The following is a 19,568-nucleotide window of genomic DNA, read 5'->3' on the forward strand; positions in this document are numbered from 1 at the left end:
ACTAGAAATGTGACTTTTCTGAATTAGCTTGTGCGACAACTGCAAAATACACATAATTTTGAAGACTTAGTATGAAAAAGAATGTAAATGATTTCATTTACTAAACTTTTTATATTGATTACACATTGAAATGATAATATTTTGGATATAGTGAATTAAATAAAGAATTATTAAAATGTATTTCACCTTTTAAAAAATTTTTAGGTGATTACTAGAAAATGTAAAATTGTACACGTGGTTTGCATTAATATTTCTGTTGGACATATTTTGGGGATTCAGATATTTATTATGATCATACAGCCAGTGGGAGGCAGTATAGCACAGTAATTAAGAGCATGAACTCTAAACCAGACCTCCAGTTCCACAACCAGTGCTGGTACAAAATTGCTGCAAAACCAGCAAATTATTTAAATTCTCTATGCCTCGATTTCATTATCTGTAAAACAGAAATAATAACAATGCCTGCTCTAAATGGCTACTGAGGGTATTAAAGGAATTAATATTTGTAAAGCATCTAGAATAATACCTGGCATATACTATTAGTAAGGGCTTAATAAATGAGCTATCATTACTACTACTACTACAACTACTACTACTACTACTACAATATTGATATTCTCAAGACCTCCAGGGCTTGGAACCTCCAAGTCGGAAGCCATGGGTGTAACACCCATACCCACGTTTCTGCCAGGAAAGCTCTTCAACTATCATTCTTGACTGGTCCCTTATGATTGTGGCTCTTACTCTCTGAACGTTTTTCCAGATGTAGGAAAAAAAGATGAGCAAAGCTCTCCCTGCATTCACCATCCCCTGATGATGACATGTCACTTGGTCTTTTTCAATTTGTTTGGAATTCTTAAGCTCCATCTCCTCCTTTCCTGTTTTTCCTCTTTTCTAGCCAGGCCTCCCACCAGCTGCCCTTGGGTGTCTCTGGTCTTAGAGTGAGAGGGGACTACGGATCCTGGGGACTACGGATCCTGGGGACTACGGATCCTGGGGACAGGCTCTCCCCTCAGGGCCCGGGAGCTCTGGCCTGTCTAGGAAGGTCAACATTTGCCAGGGAAGCAGCCTCCTTGGAGCTGTCAGGTGACTCCCGTTAAGCTCAGGGAGGTCACTTTCCCTATTACAAAAGCATAGAAGAATAAACAGCCATACTAAAAAGGCATCAGGGCATCTAAGTGCTCTTGGAAAGATGGCATGTTGATGCGCCACTCATTGTGTGGGAGAAAAAAAGGAAAAAACCCAACAGTTCAGTAATGAGGAGGCATTTATCAGCCAAAGGCGTCTCTCTCTCTCTCTCTTCACAAACACAAACACACACACACACACACACACACACACAAATGCGCACGCGCATAAATTAAATTAAAATCAAACCAACTATATGCAAATGAAAAACAGACCCTATTTTAAAGTTTGTTTTTGTTGTTTGGAACTTGTTTTCCCAATGGAATTAATATTATAAGGGATGGTTTTGACTTCAGAAAAACTTGCTAAAGTCACAAATAGAGGGTTGAGGGTCTAGTTGAAGAATTTTTGTACTATAAAGTAATTCTTCCTGTAAAACAGGATTCACCTTAACCTTCCCTAACTAATGGCCTCTGTGATTCGTTTTATATATTCATTTCAAAGAAGCTGATTTACATGAAACTCTCAAGAACAAGTCTCCAGGTGCACTCTGCCCACTTGAGCTTCAAGGTCGCGGTCACAGCCATAGCCTTGCATTTTGCACAGTGCCCCCTCCCCCTCTCCCTGACCCTTCGCACTGCAATGTGATATTTTTCTAATCACTTTCTCTTGGTTGGTTTACAATATCTTAAACTTACTTTTTTGTTACTTTGGTATTGCTTTGGTTTCTACACTCTGAAGTGATGGCAGTTTGATAGTCTTGGTTTCAAATTCAGGACTTTGTCTTTTGTCAGCACACTGATGAGCGAGCAAGCACGCACAACAAAACACGCGCCTTCAAGCCTGCGCTCGCTGCTGCTGTCTGGGGCAGACCTTCGGCTCTAAGCTTTGTGGGGGAGGAGGAGGAGGTTGCTGCTCAGGTCTGGAAAGGTCTGATTTAATGCAGCTGTCATCTGTGCCGGAAAGGTTTTGGGACACATTCTTAATTGAAGACAGAAAAGGTGAGGCACCGGTGAGCATCTAAGAATGTGGCCAGGCTGTTGGGGCAGGGTTGCTCAGGGAGGCTCAAAGCCAGCTCTGTCAGAGTGGCCTGGTCACATGTGGGGTCACTGATTCAGGATGCAGGCACTTTAACATGCCCCCCAGGTGAGTCTGATATTCACTGATGTTCAAGAACTTCTCAGCAAAAGTACTTTTCCTCACCAGTCTATTTTCTCTCTATAAACTTCTAATACAAATTTCTCTCTCCTCTTCACTGAAGATGTGCTTTTTTGTTCTTGTTGTTCAGATACAGTGGGGAGGGAGGGAGAGAGAGAGAGAGAAACATCGATGCGAAAGGGACACATCAAGTGGCCACGACCTGCACAACCCAACCAGGGCTGGGGACAAACCGCAACCGAGGCACGTGCCCCCAGCAGGAACCGAACCCGGGTCTCTCTGGACCGTAGGCCGACGCTCCACCGCTGAGCCAAACTGGCCAGGGCAAGATGTGCTTTTTACCTGAGTGCTCCCAGAGTCCCAAGCCGACTCCAGGAGCTGGTTTGGACTCAGATAACCTCCTTCCTCGCATTCTGCTTCATGTCTTCTTGGATTCAGCGCTGTCATTTAATGACCCATGGTGGTAGGTTATGAACTGGTACATGTTTTATATGCATCATTCCATTTAATCCCTGAGTCAGTCCTCACAAGAAAGTATTATTATTTTTCCCATTTTACAGATGGGGAAATAGAGACTCACAGAAGCAAGAATCTTTCAGTGGTGGAGCAGGATTTGAGCCAAGGTTTGCCTGATTCAAAACTCAGTCTTATAGACTGTTATGCTCCTTCCTGTTAGTCTTTCCTAAAGATACACCTTTTGCTTACCTCACATCGAACCTTTCTATAATTCATCAGCCGGCTTTCTGGGAGAGCATGATTGGTACATATACACTCATCATGTTATCTGATCTTATAAGAGATATTGGAACATATCAAACCTTTCACTTATTGGGAAAGTAGAGGCACTTCATCAAAAATTTGGAAATGTCTTTCCTGCCAAGCTATCCCAAGTGCCTTTCTGGTTGTTTTCTCCTTTCCTACGTAGCATCATTTACCCCTGGTAATGGGAGGCATGCCACTCACCTTTCTCGTTGATGCTGTGAATGATGGTTTTTCCTTCGTTATCTGTCGTTATTAGGAATGTAATAAGACATTCATTTTCTCCTTGTAGAGAACAGGAAAAAGAACTATCCTTTGAGAAATCTACAGACAAAGGAGTCATTTGTTAGGTTAAATCAGTTTCCAAAAGAGATTGATTTTTAAAGTAAAGTAGAATTCAGTTTTAATATGCAAATAGGAAATTTTAACATTGCAGAATAAGAATAGAAAAGACATAAGATTTTTCCCACTAACTGAGGTTTTAGTTTCTACTCATGTTCCAGAAGAACAGTTCCAGGTGTAGTCAATCAGGACTGACCATCAAATGCACCTATCAAACTGATGGGGGCAGGATTTCAATGGAGTAAAAGCACTTCAAGGCAGGTATGCCTAGCTGTCTCGGGAATAGAATGGCTCTGATTATGGTAATGAGGGGGCTATATGTTCTTCTTGGCTGCGAGCACCTGGTAGGAAGACGAGATTACATTTCAGAAAGAGACTACACAGTCCAAACTGATACTGATACTTCTAAGGGGAGTCTTTCCCACAATGCCATAGTCAAAATGGCTGGCTATGGCTCGTCACAACTCTAACTATAAATTAATATAAAACGGGGACTGAAGTGTTATGTAGCTCAGCGACCAGCAGGATAAAGGTAAACCCCAGATGAAAGGAACCCAGAATGATTGTTCGCCTAACCATTCAGCATAGACCCTATCTTAATTTTTTTAAAAAAATCCAGTTTTCTTTAAATCTTTTCCAAATAGAAGTTAATTTCTTGAGCTTATTCAAGAAGCAGAAGATGAATGTTATATCAGAAATAAAAAATACAGTAAAATGGTCAATCTGAGATGTTAATACTAGTTATCAGAGATTCTAGTGGTTTGAAACTCGGTAACATTTTCCTAATTAATAAACAACTTGCTTAAAGTGCTCCTGTCTTATAAGTTAGAGACTTTTTAATGATGCAGTTACAAACACTTTTGCAGAAACCTATAAATAGAATGACTGTTATTAACCTAATACAGTGTGTCTGGATATTAAAACTGGGACAGTCCCAGATAACCTTGGACATGCTCTTGCTCATTAGCTTAAATTAAAAAAGGTTTAATAGACAAAAATCTATGCCCTGGCCAGTTTGGCTCAGTGGTTAGAGTGTCGGCCTGTGGTTCTGAGAGACCCGGGTTCGGTTCCCGCTAAGGGCATGTACCTCGGTTGCGGTTTGTCCCAGGTCCTGGTTGGGTCGTGCGGGTGGCAGCCGCTTGATGTGTCCCTTTCACATCGATGTTTCTCTCTCTCTCTCTTCCTCGCTCTTCCTCCCACTCTATCTGAACTAAAAAATGGAAAAATGTCTTCCAGTGAGGATTAAAAAAAAAAAGACAAAATCTATATGTGTGGCTCTGACTTGAACAAAGAAAAATTAGTAGGCTATTTTTGGTTCAACAATACCATAGCCATAGAAAGACAGAAATACTAAATTGTTTTGCATTGAATCTCTAAGCTACAAACCTCATGTCAGGGTCTGTGAGAAGTATGCCCATATTATCTATGAAAACGGGAAGTAGTAAAACTTTCATTATTATTATTATTATTTTAAAAATAATTTTTCTTTATTGATTTTAGAGAGAAAGGAAGGGAGAGGAGAGGGAGAGAGATAGAGACATCGATAAGAGAGAACATCTACTGACCACCTCCTGCATGCCCCCCATTGGGGATTGAATCCACAACCTGGGCATGTGCCCTGACCGGGAATTGAACTAGCAATGTCTTAGTGCATGGGTCGGCCACTGAGCCACACAAGCCAGACAACTTTAGTATTTTCAATAAGATTTTCAGCGATAGGTTTAATTGTTTTGTAATCCATTAGAAGCTTCTACAAGGTCTCTCCCCAAAATGTAGACAGGGTGTCTGTAGATTTCATTACATTTTGAAAATGAAATGTATTTTAATAAACACTGGCTTAATAATTATTGAAACTTATGAATACATTTTTGGGGGACACCCTATATATCCATAGGAATATTAAGAAACCTAATTACAAACCATTCTCATTTGGTCATTCCCAAATGTTTACGATAACCTAAATCACCTGGGAGTTTTGAAAATACACGGATTTTAGGGACCCACCCCTGGGCATTCTGATTTGGGAGGTCAGCAGTATGCACAGGCGTTTGTATGTTAGTGAGTTGCTTAATAGTGTTTTTAATAAGGTGGTTCTGATTAAGAGGTTTGGGAACCTCCGGGCAACACTTGATTAATGAAATTTTCGTTACTTCGCATGTTCAATAGCAATGGAACCGCATATACATAATTCATACTTTGGTTATTTTTAGATGGCCATCGACACAGGTCCCACTGCCACACCACTGCAGTGAACTAGGTCCCTCCAGTCGTGGGGAATATGCCCTTTCCTGTTGGACTGTTTTTCCCTTCCCTCCCTCTGCACCCAGACAGCGTACACCATTCTGTTCCTCCCAAGCTTACTTAATGGAACGTTTTATTCTCAGGTAGAAAATATGTGGATAGTTTATAATATTCCTTTCAGTAATATTAATCCTACTTTTTTTTTTTTCCCCTTTTAAATAGCTACACTGAAGCACAGGGAGGCTTAATTTACTTGGCCAGGATTATTTAAGTTTTAATGGAACTGCTAATATGACCTTTGAGTCATGACTCCCTCCTTGCTTTAATTACTTCGCCACTCCTTTTCATGGCGGTTATGACTCCAGACTTGGCCTGTTTTACAGTGTTTGGGTATTAAAATGGTATTATTGAAGGTGCAATGAAAGGGTCCAGCCTGGGCTGGAGATTTGCATAATTAGCTGCTAAGGTTTTCTTTTGTTGTTCATAAGAAATGGACCTTTCTTTTTTTACCCACCTTTATGAGTGCCAGCAGGGCTGTGCGAGGATAATACAATGAAAATAAGATCTCAAGCAGTCCACGAAATCATACTTAGAAGAGGAAGAAACGCGAGAATGGGGGTGAAGAGGTCGGGGTCTAGGAAGGTCCAGGAGAACGTGGAAAATATAAACCGTCCGCACCACTGAATCAAGATAACTTATGTGTTTAAGGCCTCTGCTCTGAGGCCAAGTCAGTAGTTCTCAGAGAAAACAGTGTCCCAAGGAGAAAAAAAAAAGGGTTCTGTGGTCAAATAAGTGTGAGTACTTAGAAAACGGTGTATTTAAATATAGCGACTTCACTTTGCATCTCCAGAAAATTTGAGGTGCACATTTAACTTCATGTGCTCAGGAGCTCTCAGGAGTCCTTAAAGGGAACAACAGGCTTCGCTTCCCATTTCCAAAAGTTATATGACCACGGGTGCTTTCGTTCCATTGAACACATTTAGAACCAGTGTCCCATGGAACACGGTTTGAGCAACAACACTCTGAGTATGAGAATGTTGGGGTAAATGAACAATGTCTCTTTCAGTAAAATGGATCCAGTAGAGTTACACCAACTGTCCTTAGAAATGCTCACACAAGTCCCCACAGCACAGTTGGGGAACAATTTGGATTATAAAGCTATACTTATTTTACTTTCCATGTCCTTTTGGGGGAAGGGTGGGCTGATAAAAGACCCTGTGGAAGAGCAAATAGGTTGTGATCATTTCAAGATGATATGATCCATAACATCACTAGGCAAGGATCTCGAAATAGGACTTATAAACAGGCTCATCAGAAAAGTGACCTCTTAATTCACAAGCTCACAAATATATATTTTTCTCAAATTCATCGAGACGAGTGCTTTTAAGTGCTATGAGTAATCCGATTAATATTTTTAATTTCTGAGTTAGAAAGAGTTGCGTTTTCCTCTTTTGATGATAATTTAGTCAACTACACAAAAAACAATAACGCAAATATTTTAAATGCCACTTGAGACCTCGTCTTCCTCTCACATCCAAGCATTTACGATAATGTACTTAGAAAACTGCATTTAAATATGGTGACTCCCTGTTCACAGTCTCCGTGTTTGCAAGGTTCGCTCACGGTTTTCCGTCAGCACATTAGATTTCCCGTGCTGCTACTGAATTGGGTTCCAGCAATTTGCAGGGAATTTTCTGCAATTTTGACTCATTTCTTGGAAACACCTGGTAAATATCCCAGATGTTCACCGTGAAATGAAGCCAGAAGGATGTGCTGAGACTTTGTAGTAACATGGACGGTCCGCAAGGGCCGCATTACTCAGTGCTGCTCTGGCCTCTTACCTTTGGTACTGGTGGGAGGCGCATGCATTTTGTCCAGGTTAAGGCTATTTGGCATATTTTTCTTTAGTTACCAGAAAAAAAAACAAAAACAAAAACACAGAGGAGGCGTTTTGTAAGCACTAAACATGCCGCTCCATATAGCGTTATTCAACTGTGCACTGTCAGAAATATCAGTTTTGAAACAATGTAGGTCATTTTCAAAAGAATATAAATGCCACTAACTTATTCCTCCTCGGAAATGGATTCATTGAGGTATTCTAATTCCGTCTATTTGAGACACATATCCTAGAGTGTCATGAATTACTGTCTTGATGATGCCATTTTGCCTGGGATACATCTTGGTGGCGTCTCTAAAGCGAGCAGGGCAGCTGTCCTCCCTGAGCAGCCCGGTAAGGCAGAGGGTGGGTGACGGGGAGTCAATCATCTCCTTTGTTGGAATGTTCACAAATTATTTTGTCAATGGCTTTCCCAGCTAAGATAAAACCCACTTAGATATTTGCGATGCCAATGTGTTGTTAGGAAAAATCTAATTTTAAGCAATTACCTTGAAACATGACACGTGAAAGCAAGAACAGTTAAAGGCAACAGGCCCTTCTCATGTTTTGAGAGTGAGACAATGGGGAATTACGACGGTCCTGGAACGCCCGTGTCTGGGAAGTTGCGAGTGAAAGCATGCAGAGGGGAGGGGAGGACAGGGGGCCAGTAACCGGAAACGGGCCGGTGTCTGAGAGGTGCTATCAGGAAACCCATATTATACTTTGCTTTGTTCCATTTTGAAATAAGGCAGTCAGATGATAGAGGACAATGTCAGATGTGGGAGTTAACATTTAGATAGTCCTTCAATTTTCTTCTTTCTAATTCAAACAATACAGCACTCTGAAATTCTCTACAGTTGCATTTGTTAAGCAGAGGTGAACTTGCCGACAGAGCTGAAGTCAACTAGAATAGCCATGACTTTAAATTCCTTGTAACCCCAGCCATCAGGGTTTCAGCCTGACGGAATGCATTTCCCCTTAATAACTAGTATGAGGGAGCTAATGCCCTGGTACAGATGAAGCCAAGCTACTAGAAAGCCCGTCCCAGAGTTTCTGCCTCTCAAGAACTATGCAAAGAAAAGGAAAGCAATTTAAGACAAGTTGAACCTTCTTCTTCATTGATGGTCACACCAGCTAGTTTGCATTTGTCAACACATTCTTCTTGGGCCTGGTCATCCGCAGACAGGTGGCATTCAATGCAGCTCCTGTGAACATTATTCAACAGAATTGATCAGTTTGTGTTGTCAGCCGGGATGTTGCGCTAATGCTATTCCCATAGTTCGTGCTATAGGAGTGTCTCCTTAAGGACGGTGCCTTTGTTACTCTCAGAATAGAGGAAGGTGATGACCAAGAGGAAACTGCTTTATTCTGAATCCCACTCGGTAATCAATGTTTCCTGAGCCAGCCTTGATGATAGCTTCTATCCTCATTTATCTCTAATGATTGCTTAAGTTAAAAAAAAAAAAAAAAAGCTAACAACAACAACAAAACACCTTAATTATTTTGGTAGTCAATTTAGCTACATTTTCATGTTACATTTTCCTGGGAAGGGTTTATGCTACTAAAATATAATTAGAGAGTAGACAAAGTTTGAATTTCTTAACAGAAATGTTCTGTATTTTAACAATAATTTATATATGTCATGAATGGCTATTTTAAAGATTCACTTTTCTGTAACCCTTTTGAATGAATTCAAGCCTCGATAGGGATATGTTTAAAAGGTAAGGACTACAGACCAGTTTCTCATTAATGCAAGCTTTTAAATAAAAGATTGCTACTTATGTAAAGTGTATTTCCGAAAGCACAGCCCAGATTAAACTACTGTAATGATGTCTACATAGCAAAGTAAAACTTAGACCCTGATTTTATCTTGTGCTGAAAATCACTATAAACAGATTGTGTTTGCAGGAACCCCAAAACGGCAAACCTTTTCTCGCTGTGGGCACACATCATGGTGCCTCTCGCCTCCCCTGGGCGTGGAAATGTACGCTCTTTCACATGCTGGAAGCACTCCCCGCCCCCACCCCTTGTCATTTCTCAGCTGAAACCTCCCTTCCTTAGGCAAGTCTTCCTTGACCCTCGCCAGTGAGTTCTCTTCAGCAGAAGCCTCTGAGTTTCTCTGGAGGAAGGGCTTAAGAGCAGTGATCTGTGTGGGAGTGGGGATAGAAGTCTGAACGTTTCCTCGAATTGCCTTTCTCTACGTTATATATTTATGTGGAGTGGCTTTTCAGGGGGCTGCTGGAGACTGTGGCGGCCCTTAGAACCTCTCCCCCTTTGTGCATCTCACTGCTGGCTGCCCCAGCTCGTCTGGTGGCCCCGTCACCTGCTATACATCTAGTTCTTGTCATATAACACCTTGCTATCTCCTATTATAACTGTCAGCCCAGATAGCATCCTAATTACTTTTGTTTCTTTTTTTAATTACAGTTTACACACAATATTATTTTGTGCTAGTTTTAGGTATACAGCATAATGATTAGACAATCATATACTTCTACAAAGTGTTCCCCCTGATATTTACAGTCCCTTCAACAGCATTACTTTTAAAAATATGTCTTTCCCACTAGATTCTCAGCACCTGCAATGGTAGGAACTACAACAGTTTCAGTCATCACTGCATGCCCATGGCCTAACCTGATTTCTAGCACAGAGTAGATACTTAATACCTATGTAGAATGCATGAATGCATGGAAGAATAGACTAGTCTTAAGACTAATGTAAGATCAAAATGATTACTCTACCTGATTCCTCAAGTTTAATCTACTTTGACTATAAATTTCTTATCCTAGAAGACACATCTTAAAAGGACATTTTGCTTTAAAGTCTATTCAGATAAGTCTATGTCCCCATCCTTGTCTTGGCATATGTCCAGGCACAGCGACAGAGAAGTTTTAACATCTGAATGGTGAGTAACCACTGAGTGAATATTGACTTTCTTACTCTGTTTACCTTGGAAATACACCTGCCACCATTTAGGGGACCAGGGTGAATGAAAACGTGAGCTGTTTAAGCATGTCTGCTGTAGAACATGTCATGCACTGCAATGTCATAGCAGTCAATTTGGAGACTTGTTTCACTTAACCTACAAATGTCCCACTTCCATTATAAAGTTAGCTGCCAGCCCTGGCTGGTGAGGCTCAGTTGGTTGGGTATCATCCTGTTGCTGGTTGGATTCCTGGTCAGGGCATATGCCCAGGTTGTGGGCCTGATCCCTGGTGGGGGGCATGCAGGGGGTGGCCAAATTATGTTTTGCTTGCACATCAATGTTTCTCTCTCTCTCTCCCTCTATCTAAAAAAAAAAAAAAAGTTAGCTGCCAATCAGAGAAATAGTTTCTTTACTGGAAAATAAGAAAATGTGTTTTGTTTTTGTTGTTGTTCATATATTATAAAAGAAAATACAGTATCCATTAGTCATGCAGAATGATAAGCAAAGGAAAGGGCCAAAGAGCATGCATGGGAAGGGAGAAGAAGAAATTGAAAGTCAAGGTTGTGTTTCTACCTGTTTGCCTCCATGGGTCTATAGGTAGGAATGAATCAGTAAGGTCAGGCTGTGAACTTGTAGATAAGAAAGAAGCTTATCTGTTTCCCCTGAAAAAGTACTGAATGTGGGTGTGCATTCCTTATGTGTGGCTTGTATTGTAACTGAGCGGTGAGCTGATGTTATCAGTGTGGGACATCAGCTCAGCTTCCCCTGCTAGTCTCTAGCAGAATTGTGACATTGTGGTCCTGGGTAATGAGGACTGAGAAACGGGCAAGTGAAGGACGGCGTTCCAGGCTGACGATCACAGGGCCCTTCCTGTTTGTGTGTTTCAATGGATACTAGGAGACCAAGCCCAGCAAAACAATCTGAGGTCTGAGTTTATCAATGTTACTCTGACTTTGATCATCCAGAAATACATGGACAAAGAGGACTGAAAAAGTAGAGACGTTACCGTTTAGAGTTACAGAGATCGCCGCAGGTAGGACAACGTTCACAGGTCGGTCCCGAGGCTCCGGGGTGCATGCAAACACACTTGCCACAAACGCAGTCCCCTCGCCCGCTGCAGAGCACCCCGTCTTCCGAGATGCATGAGTCCGTGCTGGTGGTGCAGTTACAGTACTCGCCGGTCCAGCCGCTCCTGCACACGCATTCGCCACAGTCACAGTCGCCGTTATCTGGAAAACAAATGCTCTGTTTCTTAGAGTCAAAACCACTTTCAGATTTTTAGAAACATCTTTTCTGTTTACCTTGAAATGCCTTCAAAAAGACTGAAGAATAAAATGGGGAAAAAAAAGTGTGTGTGGGGGGAGGGAAAGGAGTGTTAGAAATATTTTATGAAATATATTTTGCTAACTGTATATATTTATTGATCAGGTTTCATAATCAAAGAGAATTTGTTATATCAAAGAGAATTCACAGCCAGATGAAAGGAGATAATTGCTTTTATAATGTTTTGCTTTCGATTAAGCTGCCATAGGATAGAGATACAAGACAAACCTGGGTAATACCGCATCTCTACCACACTCAAGCTCAATGATCGTGAAAACCCCATCTATAAAATAGAAAGGATAAGATCTACTTCTAATGGTTGTGCTCAGTAAAGCAATGTGTCATTCTCCTGGCTCTGCAGTCACTCATTAGATGTCCCACAGACATATAGTGAGTGTTCAACAAATCCATTCATTTCACAAACTTTAATTGAGCCTATATCATGTGCCAAAGATTGTATTAGGCATGAATATATAAAATTAAATAAGACAAGATCACTGAGCTTATAGTCTACTGTTAGGAAATAGGCAAATAAATACTGCTACTAGTAAATCCCATACAACGTGATCATTGTTACACTCACGGGGGAAGAGTTCCCAAATTAGACTAGAGATTTGGGGAAGTTTCCAGAGGAAGTGATGCTGGAGCTGAGTTTGGAAGATAAAGATAGAAGGAAGAGAGAAGAGGATTACATGCATTCTAAGCAGAGAAAAAGAAAAGCATAGGTTAACACCAGAAGTGTGTAATCATGCGACCTGCTCAATACCCACGGTAGTTTCCTATGGATAGAGTGTGGCAGGAGGGGCAGGGAAAGGTCTTCAAAAGTCAGAAACCACATCATGAAAAGCTTTATAGACAGACTAAAGTAAGAACTTTTGTCTTGAAAGTTATGGAATTTTGAGTAGGGGAGAGACTTGAACAGATAGATATGTGTCTAGAAATATCCTAGCATCCATAGAGAGGGTCACACTAGAGACAGAAAGATGAGTTAGGAAGAGACGAGACCCTGCATCTTCAGGAATGTGGAGGGAAGGGCATGCAGTCGGGGACGGGTTGCTCAGGGCGTGGGTGCGATCAGTGCTGGGTGGAAGGGGAAAGGAGATAGAGAGAGAGAATCCTCCCCAGGTGACCAGACTGAGCTGCTGGCTGGCTGGTGCGGCTTCTCACCGACCTGAAGGGAGACTGCTCATGCTCTGTCTTCTCCCTAGTGCCTGGCGCAGTCGTGCTTCGTTATTGAATGAATAGATTTTTCCGAAGCAGAGGAGGAAGAGAAGCTTTGAGTGGGGACACAAATGAATTCAGTTTTGGTTCTGTTGAGTTCAAGGGACCTGTGGGACATCCTAGGAGGCAGTTGAATACAGTAGGCAGTTGAATACAGTTAACCTTTGAACAACACGGGGGTGAGGTGTGGTGTTGACCCCTCCACACACAGTCGAAAATCTGCATATAACTTTTGACTCCCCCACATTAACTACTAATTGTCTGCTGTTGACTAGAAAGAAACCTTACTGATAGCAGTCGATCAACACATGCTGTGCATGTTATATGTATGATATATTGTGTTCACACAATAGAATAAGCTAGAGAAAATGACATGTTATTAATGAAATCCTAAGAAAGAGAATTTCTTGAAAAAAGAATCCGCATAGAGGTGGACCCGTGCAGTTCAAGCAGGTGTTGTTTAAGGGTCAAATATGGACCAGAAGCTTGCGGTCTGGGATCCACTAAAGATAGATGGCAGTTGACGTTGTCGTGAATCAGGTCATCGAGGGGATGCAGTGAGAGTGAGATACCCCTGGAGAGCATCAACATTTAAAATGCAATCAGAGAAAAGGATCCTTTCAGAAGGGACTGGAGGTAGGAGGGGAATGAGAGGATGTTGCAGAAACCTAGGCCAGAGGCAGCTCGAAGAAGGAGGCCGGAGACTCGCTGCTGAAATCTCCTTTTGCACCTGGCCACCTAATGCTGTACGAAATACTATGAAATGATAAAGTGTTTAATAGAATGAGCTTGTATTCTTTTCATAGCATTTTTTTTTTTTTGGTGCCTACCATGCCCAAGATACTAAAATAGGCTTTTGCTATTCTAAACTAGTAACATTTAGTTACACATTTTATAACTGATACTTTTTTTCAGGAAAAAAAATACTGTGTACCAGGCATTGCCTCATCAGGTTTGCTCTTGGCCGCACAGATCCCGAGCCAGACAGCATGGGTCTGGCTCCTGGCTCCAGTACTTCTCAACTAAGTGAACTTGGGGACATTACTTACCCTTTCTGTGCCTTAGTGCCCTCACTAGTAAGGAGGAATTATTCATAGCTACATTTTAGGATTATTATTAAGATTACCTGAGATGATATATAACAGTGTTTGGAATAGTTCCAGGCCCAGAAAAGCAGTGAAAAAGTGTAAGTTATTATCATTATTCCTTAAAACTATGCAATAGGAAGACGTTGAAAGCAAAATTATTCATCAGCATGAAAACTTCTGTAACTGTACTGAAAACCAAAGAGATGTAAAATAAATCACAAGTGAGATAGGTTTCCACTTATAGGAGACACTCTATGTTCACTGTAGAAAGAATAATTCTGGGTTTTCTCCTGTAAACTTTTGTCTAGTAGGTGGTGACTTTTCTGTCTTTATGACCTGGCCTTAAGCTTTAGAGATATGAAGTGGGAACTTAAAGAACAAAGGAGATAGCCACAAAGATTTCGAAGTTGGATTCTGATGTACACATAAATGTATGTACACACTAAAAAGACACATACCTCTCTAATGGAAGATGAGTTGAAATTTATATATATAATATATATTAGCATATATATATATATATATTCGTATACACACACACACATTCTAAAAATACATATAGTTCTCTAATGAAAGATTAAGAGTTGAAATTTATCTGGATCCATGCATTAGATATATTCCAACTACATTTTTATAATCTATATAATTCATAATTTAACTAATTAATTTAAAGCTAAGAATAGTTAGGTGATTTAGACCAAACCATTAGTTTAATTTTTTTATGTAAGTTATCCTCTAAACTGTACTTACTGTTTGTTTCTTCCTCAGCAAAAGAGGAAATCTACTCTCATGATAGGGAGAGAATTTCTATACTGAATTTTATCCAGAAAAATTAATACGATTTATAAATATTATCAAATGAAATGTGCGTCTCCAATGCTTTGGGGATGCCCGAGCGTGTCATCACGTGGAAGAATCAGTTGGCAGAGATTTAGAAAAGCTTTCAAGACCTCTGTTCAGAATGGAGAAGCCCTCCTTTCTGCGGGCCTTCCACATCCATCAGCCTAGTCACAGAAGTTGCTAATTGACATCCATCAACAACTAATTATCTTAAATACCTGTTCATACCACAATCACAACAAAACCTTTATAATGGTTTCATGTAGAAGCAAGATAGTAACCAAAACTCAAGGGAAAAATATCAGTCTCTTCAGAGGGGTGGATCTTTCTGGAATGCTGTTAACCTATAACTGTAAGTACGTAATGGCAGGACTTTTTTTTTTTTTACTGTAATAGCATTTAAAGTTTCCAATCTCTTAGAATCAAAATATGAAAGACAAGTGGAATTTGGGGAAGGAAAAAATCAACGGAGTTCTGTCCCTGTGAGTGCTTACAGACGAATGAAAAAGGGGCTGGGAAGAGAACACTGTGATAATAGGCCTTCAGAGGGGCGGCTCACTGCAGAGCACACAGGTTGTCAGGTGGGTGAGGGCTACACAGGAAGAGAAGCTGCAGCATAGTCAGGACTCTGTTGCCAACAACAGAGTGTCGGTTCACAAGGCTGGGCACATCGTAGGTATTCCATAACTATTTGTTGGATTTGAATAATTGTACTTAATGTTATTAAACCTTTTATAAGGGAAATTTCTTCTAATAGAGTAACATCGTTTGCGATGTTACTAAAAAACAAAATAGCTTTTGAGAAACAGTAATGGTTGGGTATTGTAAATTACCCCGAAGTATGAAGGCAATTGGCATTGGTGAGGTTCTCTGAGTCCAACTGAAGACATAATTGTAAATTTCTACATAGAATTTCTTTAGCAATCACTGTATCTGATACAAAAAGAGTACTATTGTCAGACCTTGTGAACTGTCACTCACAGACAGAGTCAAATTTCTGTTTGCATGCATGATACAACGCAAAACGAAAGACCAGCACGAAACGGGAAGAACTGTGTTGCTGAACGTGGTTCAGCCACGGAAACTGCCCTAGGTCTCTTCCATCCAAGATTTAAAGGGTGAAATACAGGTGGGGTTAGTATTGCTATTATACTGTATTAGATTACACTTAATGATTTTTTGAAAGGTAATTTCAAGTGTTTTGAGCACTTATTTTGTCAAAAGTTTGCTATTAGAAATGCAATCTGGGGTTCTGCTAAAAATACCCTTTCTAAGATGTGGTGATGGTTTTTGGCTTTAGACTGTGCCCTGTGTACACCTTGTGAGAGAAGACTGATGTGGGTTTGGAAACACACCCAGTAAATACGGAAATACACCTTTCAATGAAAAGAGAGAAATGTGTCTCAATGTAGACAGACCCGAAGTTGTTCGCTCTCTGGGGAAGAAAGACGGCAGCCTCAGAGAAACCATTGCTGGCAGCAGCAGCAGCAGCGAAGAAATGAAACGTAGGCCTACTTTGAAGGGTATCAAATGGTTTTCAAAGAGCTTGGACTTCTTTTCTTGGGCCTTTTCTCCTGAAAATCAGTCTCTTTTATATGTTCCTGACACCGTGGTTTTGGAAACATAACTTGCGTAGTTTTCTCTAAAGATAAGACTTTCTGTTTTGAAGAGCTGCCTGCTCAGACAGTCTGAAAGAGGGAGACATGAGAACTTAAAGTCAACAGTTACTGTTCAACTGCAGCACGGATTTTATCGTTTTAAAGTATATTAACACCTTTGCAATTCTTGTCTTAATACATTCTACTTAAATATATGTATATATGTCAGAATGATTCCAGCAAATATTTATGATTACAAGATAGTCGCGTGATATACTGTACACTATATTCTTGAAGTAAAGTGATTTTACATCTACAAAGAATATGAAAACATAAATGTTTCTGCTGTTTTAAACAGAAAATGGCCCAGAAAAGTCTGGATGATAATGGAATTCAAATTACATGCAGTTTTGTGGAGTTTGCGTAATAACCAAAGAGAAGGCATTTCTATATTTTACCTACGTCCTCTTGGGAAATAACAATAGAGATGCAAATTAGTTGGCAGGGGTCTCAGTCCTAACGAACGAGAGAGCCAGAGAAAACCCATGAAAAGATTAGTACCTTAGGTCTAAAGATGAACCTACTCAGTTGATCAGCAAACATCCATTGAGCACCTACTATGCCCAGGAAACTGTGGAAGGTTCAAAGGATGAAGAGCCCTTCTGACTCTGGCTCAGCCACGGGGCAGGGCACTGAGACCCAGCCTCCTCCCCGTGGGGCAGGGGACTGAGACATAGCCTACCTCCTCGGGGCAGGGGACTGAGACATAGCCTACCTCCTCGGGGCAGGGGACTGAGACATAGCCTACCTCCGCAGAGCAGCCCTTTGTGTCTCACGCAGGAGAAGTTGTCGCACTGGCAGTAAGGCCCGTAAATGTTTCCATAGGGAGACAAGTGGCAGACGCACTGCCCACAGTAGCAGTCGCCTCTTCCACTGCACGAGGGGTGGGCCGGGGCCTCCTTGCAGGAATCCGTGTTCAGCACGTCCTCCCCGCACTCGCAGCGAGGCCCCATGTGGCCGGGGTTGCAGGCACACACCCCACACTGGAAGGAGCCGTTCCCGTGGTGGCATTTGGAGCTGTTGACTTCCACCTCTTTCTGACAGTCACAGTTGCATTCGGGAGTAACAAGTATTTCTAGGGCATCCCCTAACCCCACGGGCTTGATGATGATGTGCCGGCTTCTTTTCTCGCAGTTTGGTATACTCACAGTCACGTTGAATGAAGCCTGGAAAAGAAAACACTAATTATCTTTTTCTATCCACCCAAAGGCATGGGAGGAAACAAAGCCGCATGGGGATCAGCTTTGCCAAAAGCATTTATTGAAAAATCTTTGAAAGTCGCTTTGAAAATTCGTGAAAGGCGAAGTCCAGCTTCAGTGCATTAAGGTAACTCCTGACTTATCTGAATATTTTTTCGGACCATCTATTGGCCATGTACTCACCGTGTCTCCCACCTTCATGTGAGAGCATTTTTTCTGGTGGGGGAAGAAGGTCCTGTTGCTACAGACAGCCGTGAATGACAGGTTGAGTCCTTCTGTGTCTCCTAATACTTCCAGTTCCACCTCAGACCGTAGTTCCTTTCATGGAGGCATAAAGAGATAAATGAAGTCCCAACAAGATAACACAGCCAGAAGAAGGGTCTGAGAATCATGTTTATTAAACTACAAATTAATAAAATTAAACTGTGTATAAAAGAAATTTGCAATATCATCAATTAAGCAGATACACACACACAACTGTATTTGATCAGATCTAAAACACTATTAATTATAAAATATGCCATTATTTTATAACAAACTATGACAAGATACCTCAGCAACATTCTGCACAACATATGAATTAATGCCATCATCACCGCTTTGAAAATTATCTGATCCGTTCTGAGGGATCTGGCAGATTCTCCAGGCCTGAGTTGCATTGTTTGGCATGGAAGAGGCAATTCTTTTGCTTGTACTCAGCAACAAAATGTAACAACAGCTTCCCTTTCTTATAAGTTATCATCATTTCTCAGGTCCCATAAAGCAGCTGGTTGTAGCTTTGCAAGGAATCATTCCTCCAACAATGAATGTTTGCTTCCCTGACATCAAATTTATACCCTGCAGCTCTGTTTTGGTACATTTCTGCATATATAATAACTTTTCATTTTAATATCAAATCATAGTGCATACTTTTGAAGATATTCTAAAATGGCAATTATCCTCAACATTTATAGTTCAAAGAGTGCCCTTAACAAATTGAAGTAACAATATATACAGTTATGGCCAAGTGCACACGTGGAGGAGATGAAAACTACCGTGTGACTTCTGCCCGGCTGACAGCAGATGTGAGACACCATTAATTATAAAATGTACCCCAATGTCAGAGATATTAAAGTGTGGGAGAGACTGTGCCTTGAAATCAGTATTGGAATTTATCAAGTACCTATTTTACATTTAGTGTAGAGTGAGGTCTCGGGGAATGAGTGTAAGTCCAGATTTCTACCCTCAGGATGGTTATCATCTTACCGACCACACACACACACACACACACACACACACACACACACACACACACAAATACAAGGCGGGACCAAGCGAAGCAGTTAACATACAGTGCCAGTCCATGTACATTTACTTTTTAAAAATTGCATAATACAGATGAGAGTTTGGGACAGTTCAAAAAAGAGGGTGATCTGTGAAGGCTGAAGTATTAGAAGACTAGTCCTTAATGGCTGTGTTAAATTTAGATGTTTGGAGGGGATGCCAATGGTATCCCAGGTTAGGGCATCAGGAAAGAGAAAGCTCAGCCCTGGCTGGGTGGCTCAGTTGGTTGGAGCACCGCTCCGTACACCATAAGGTTGCAGGTTCGATCCCTGGTTGGAAGGCGTACATCAATGTTTCTCTCTCTCTCTCTTTCCTCTCTCTCTAAAAAATCAATTAGAAAATATATTCTTGGGTAATGATTAAAAAATAAATAAAGAAAAGAAAAGAGAAAGCTCAGTGCCAGGAGTGGAATAGAATGAAGACAAGGGGGCTTAGACCAAGGCAACTCCATCTGTTCTGGGAGACACCAGACAACAAAGAGCCCTA

At 41.1% G+C, this 19,568-nt stretch overlaps 1 protein-coding gene across 2 annotated transcripts in view; it reads right to left on the reverse strand.

Annotated features, from left to right (window-relative positions):
• Positions 1 to 19,568, reverse strand: part of ITGB6 (integrin subunit beta 6) — a 154,843-nt gene that overhangs the window by 9,908 nt on the left and 125,367 nt on the right. For both annotated transcript variants that reach the window (XM_036253895.1, XM_036253893.1), the window contains exons 10-14: positions 17,943 to 18,077; positions 17,309 to 17,726; positions 11,437 to 11,659; positions 8,612 to 8,709; positions 3,250 to 3,369 (exon numbers count right to left, since the gene is read on the reverse strand). In XM_036253895.1, the coding sequence (XP_036109788.1) occupies positions 3,250 to 3,369; positions 8,612 to 8,709; positions 11,437 to 11,659; positions 17,309 to 17,726; positions 17,943 to 18,077 (994 nt within the window). The remainder of the gene's footprint in view (positions 1 to 3,249; positions 3,370 to 8,611; positions 8,710 to 11,436; positions 11,660 to 17,308; positions 17,727 to 17,942; positions 18,078 to 19,568) is intronic.

This window comes from Molossus molossus, unplaced genomic scaffold (genome assembly GCF_014108415.1).
Source record: "Molossus molossus isolate mMolMol1 unplaced genomic scaffold, mMolMol1.p scaffold_m16_p_11, whole genome shotgun sequence".
NCBI classification, from domain to species: Eukaryota; Metazoa; Chordata; class Mammalia; order Chiroptera; family Molossidae; genus Molossus; species Molossus molossus.